A 3805-nucleotide genomic window follows, 5' to 3' on the forward strand; every position below is an offset into this window, starting at 1 on the left:
TTAGCCAAATCCCATGAATCGTACTTGTGGTTTCTAAAAAGTGACACATTAAGAATAAGGTTGACAACCGTTGATCCTTATGATTTCCAAATCAAACATAGCTAGTGTTTGTTTATTAGTTTTAACGATCTTGATATCAATCAATCGTTTTGAATACTTGCTTTTTCTGATCAAGTTAATTCCTTATAAATGTACATATATGTATACAAATTGAAGTTTCCAAATCCTAATATCTATGTTAATTTCTTGATTGTTGTTTGTTTTATTTGAATTGTTAAGAGTAAAATCATAAAGATTAAGGAATGCCGTTATTTTGGATGAAAATTAATGATAAATAAATACCAATTTATGAACTTCTCTGGCATCCCACAAGGATAGGATTAGATAATTGGTTAAAGCAACTCCTAAATAAGTATATTTTTATAATAAATTAAAAAAACTTGTATACATTTTAATGAATTCATTATATTTTAATAGGATATATTAGTATTACAAAAATGATTTGATCTAAGGGTAATTTGATCATTTAAAAAACTAACAAAACAAAAGTAAAAGATTTAACGGCCGAATCCAATAACCATTTCTGAAAGGGAGCTGATCCGTACACAACAATTTTTCTCCATACACAACAATTGGTGCTTTAAAATGTTGTATTGTACAATGAATTGTTGTGTATGGGAACTAAAAAACACTTTCTATGCCAGGAAAAAAACACCTATAATAATATCATACAAGCTATGATAGGCTTTTAAGTTAAAACAAATTAGAAAATAGTTGTTATCTAAAATCAAAGTAACCAATTATATAAAGTAAATCTGGATTGATATACGATATCATTGTCAGATCCAGTGGCCGAAGGGGGCGTTTGGTTCTGGGAATTCCATTTCCTGCCAACCAAACACACATGTGACATATTACAATTTCTTTACATTCCTTCCAAAAACATTTTGCAAACAAAAAAAAAAAGCAAATATTAGAAGTTTAAACAAAAAATGCCATACCCATTTGCTGAAACTAGAATTCTTCTTGTGTTCCAACCTGGGATAAGGATTCCATGATTCCAATCTTTTATGGATTCGTTGGTTCCTGTAAAAACAAAGAGAACATAACAGGGGAACAATTATGCCTCCAATGGTAAGGTAAGCACAATCAGCAGAGCTAGGTTGAGTTAATTTAATAAAAAAGATTTTAACCATGCAAATTAACTAACACATACCAACTATAGCAAACGTGAGTTAAATGCTACAACTTATAACTGAAGAAAAACTTATAATGCAAGTACAACTACCAAAAATAAATTCTACTATAACATAACTCATAATACTATTACTACCAAGATTCAAGCAATCCAAACCAGTTTTTAAGTTTGTTGCATAACCATTATTGGAGCACCATCACATCCGCTTTTCAATCAAGTCTCCGATCTCCACCCTGCGTTAGAGTAACCAGGCTGCCCGTTATAGGCGGCACCGGCACCCCCCATATAGCCACCACCACCTGCCGCTTGTTGATCTCCTGGCCCTGATCGGCCACCAGCTGCTCCATAACCACCGGTGTTTGAATTATAGCCATCATTACTACCATAACCACCATACCCATAACCTTGACTCCCATAACTAGAACCCCCACTTGGAGGTTGACCCACAGCTCCACCACCACCACCACCACCACCACCATTCCAAAGAACATTAGCCCCATACCCTGCATTCGCACCATACCCTGCACCACCATAACCAGGAGTCTGACCACTCCATGGGTTTTTTAATGGACTAGGACTACCACCTATGTAACCGGAGTTTGCAGCACTCGGGTTCCCATATGCTCCGGCAGGACCACCATAACCACCAACACCATAACCTCCATACCCGCCATAACCACCATAACTCGGTTGACCATATCCAGAATACGGAGGATAGCCGCCACCAGAGTTTTGCGCCTGCATGAACCTATTACCATCCATTTGATTGTCAAATGAACCACCATTGTTCCCTTGATAGCCGCCCCCACGGCCGCCACCGCCAGGATTCGCGTCTTTGGGGAGAGCTCGTTTTACCTCCACAAGCTTATTGTTAAGTTCATGGAAGGTCTTCTGGAGGACTCTATCAACAGCATCTTCTGTGTCAAATGAGATGAAACCAAATCCACGAGGTCTGTTGGTAGTTTGGTCAAACATGATTACTACATCGGTTACATCACCATAACTTTCAAAATACTGGCGGAATTGTTCTTCTGTTAAGGTGGAAGGCAATCCACCAACAAATATCTTTTTGGTTTTGGAAGTTCCTCCTCCTCCAGAGCTTCTGCTGACATTACTTCCAGGCCTAGATGCTTGTTGTTCTTCTCTTGATAAAGCCCTCTTAGCTTCCACCTGCAAACCCAAAGTGGAGTTCTATATCAACATCAAATCATACACATATAGACCATAATCTTCAAAAGGAAATAGAAAATGATGGGTTGTTCTGTTTCCTTTTATGTATAAACTTCTGAAATCCAATAAAGATTTTAACATAAAACATAGAAACTCCATTAAGAGATAACAACCATTAAAAGGAAACCAAGTTAAAACATCCAAATAACAATATTCTAAATTCTAACGATCAATGGGAGTGCTAAGATATCAGATTCAGACACACCCACCCACGAACGCAATTCAATTAGAAAACTTGGAGATGGGAGTAACAGAATTCAACTGAATTGAGATACTTAATACGGCTCTCAAGTTTTACCATCAATGGTATTGAAAAAACTATTACCCATTCCAGAAATATAGCTTTGACTTTAATTACTGATACGAATAGCATTGCTATTGCTTAGGTTCAAAACCGTTTAGAAACGATAACAAGCTAAGTTATTATCAGGTGGCTGGTTTCTCAAAGTACAAGTAAACTTCTCATTTCGGAAACAAATTGATTTGATTGACAGTCATGAAAACAAACTTCACAAGTAAAATGTTAAAAATCAGTACAAATTACTATTCGGAAAGCTGAAACAATCTCCAACCTAATTGAAGAATGAAGAGCGATGAAAAATCATAAATTTCTTACATTGCGGCCATCGATGGTGTGCCTATCTTGAAGAACAGAATCAAGAACAGATGGATCTGAGAACACAACGAAGCCAAACCCACGCGGACGTCCGGTGATCTTATCTCGCATGATTACGGTCTGCGAGACATCGCCGTATTTGCCGAAGTAATCACTTAACCTTTCCTCCGTGGTGTCCCATGCTATTCCTCCTAAGAACAGCTTCCCTTCGTCTGAATCCATTGATTTTCTTGGTTTTCTCACACACAAACACGCAGCTCAGTTTGAGTGAGTGAGTGAGTGTGTGTAATTTCTGAATCTAGGGTTTGCACGGACTTGATCACTTGAAGTGTCCGTTTGGGAATTTGGGATCGAATCGCAGTAGAAGCATACGTCATGATTCCCACTAGTACGACGCCGCTTCACTGTTCATGGAATATGCGAGCGTATCAATATGATTTAAATTTAGGACAATATATTTTTTAATCGTTTAAATCTTATAAACGGTTCAAATGATCGACATAAATAAATTTTGTTATATTTGAATAATATTTTTTTTTCTATACACAACAATTTATATTTTATAAAATTATATAATACAACATTTTAAATAAAATATTTTGACCATTTAACTTTGACAACTTTCTTCGTTCGATCCACTTAATTAAGAGAAAAATAATATAACTACTTTTAACCGATTATAATAGGTTACTATGACCCGCATAAAAATGATCTCTGTGATATACATCATATCATATTTTATAAACAAATTGTAAAAATGA

The 3805-nt window shown here is 36.2% G+C and overlaps 1 protein-coding gene across 2 annotated transcripts; it reads right to left on the reverse strand.

Moving 5' to 3' along the window:
* Window positions 1–556: 556 nt before the first annotated feature.
* LOC145073245 (heterogeneous nuclear ribonucleoprotein 1-like) lies at window positions 557–3414 on the reverse strand. Of its 2 annotated transcripts, XR_013691300.1 has the most exons (4): window positions 3045–3414; window positions 1379–2368; window positions 1002–1086; window positions 557–887 (listed from the first exon to the last, which is right to left on the reverse strand). XR_013691300.1 is itself a non-coding variant. In XM_079019799.1 (2 exons), exons 1-2 carry the CDS (start codon window positions 3264–3266, stop codon window positions 1412–1414), a joined length of 1179 nt encoding a protein of 392 aa, XP_078875925.1. In that variant the 5' UTR covers window positions 3267–3414; the 3' UTR covers window positions 1202–1411. The 2 variants fall into 2 exon arrangements, 1 of the variants encoding a protein (XP_078875925.1); XM_079019799.1 differs by lacking the exons at window positions 557–887; window positions 1002–1086 and having other exon boundaries at window positions 1202–2368.
* Between the last annotated feature and the right edge of the window lie 391 nt (window positions 3415–3805).

This window comes from Lactuca serriola, chromosome 9 (assembly GCF_051521515.1).
Source record: "Lactuca serriola cultivar US96UC23 chromosome 9, Lser_US96UC23_V15, whole genome shotgun sequence".
NCBI classification, from domain to species: domain Eukaryota; kingdom Viridiplantae; phylum Streptophyta; class Magnoliopsida; order Asterales; family Asteraceae; genus Lactuca; species Lactuca serriola.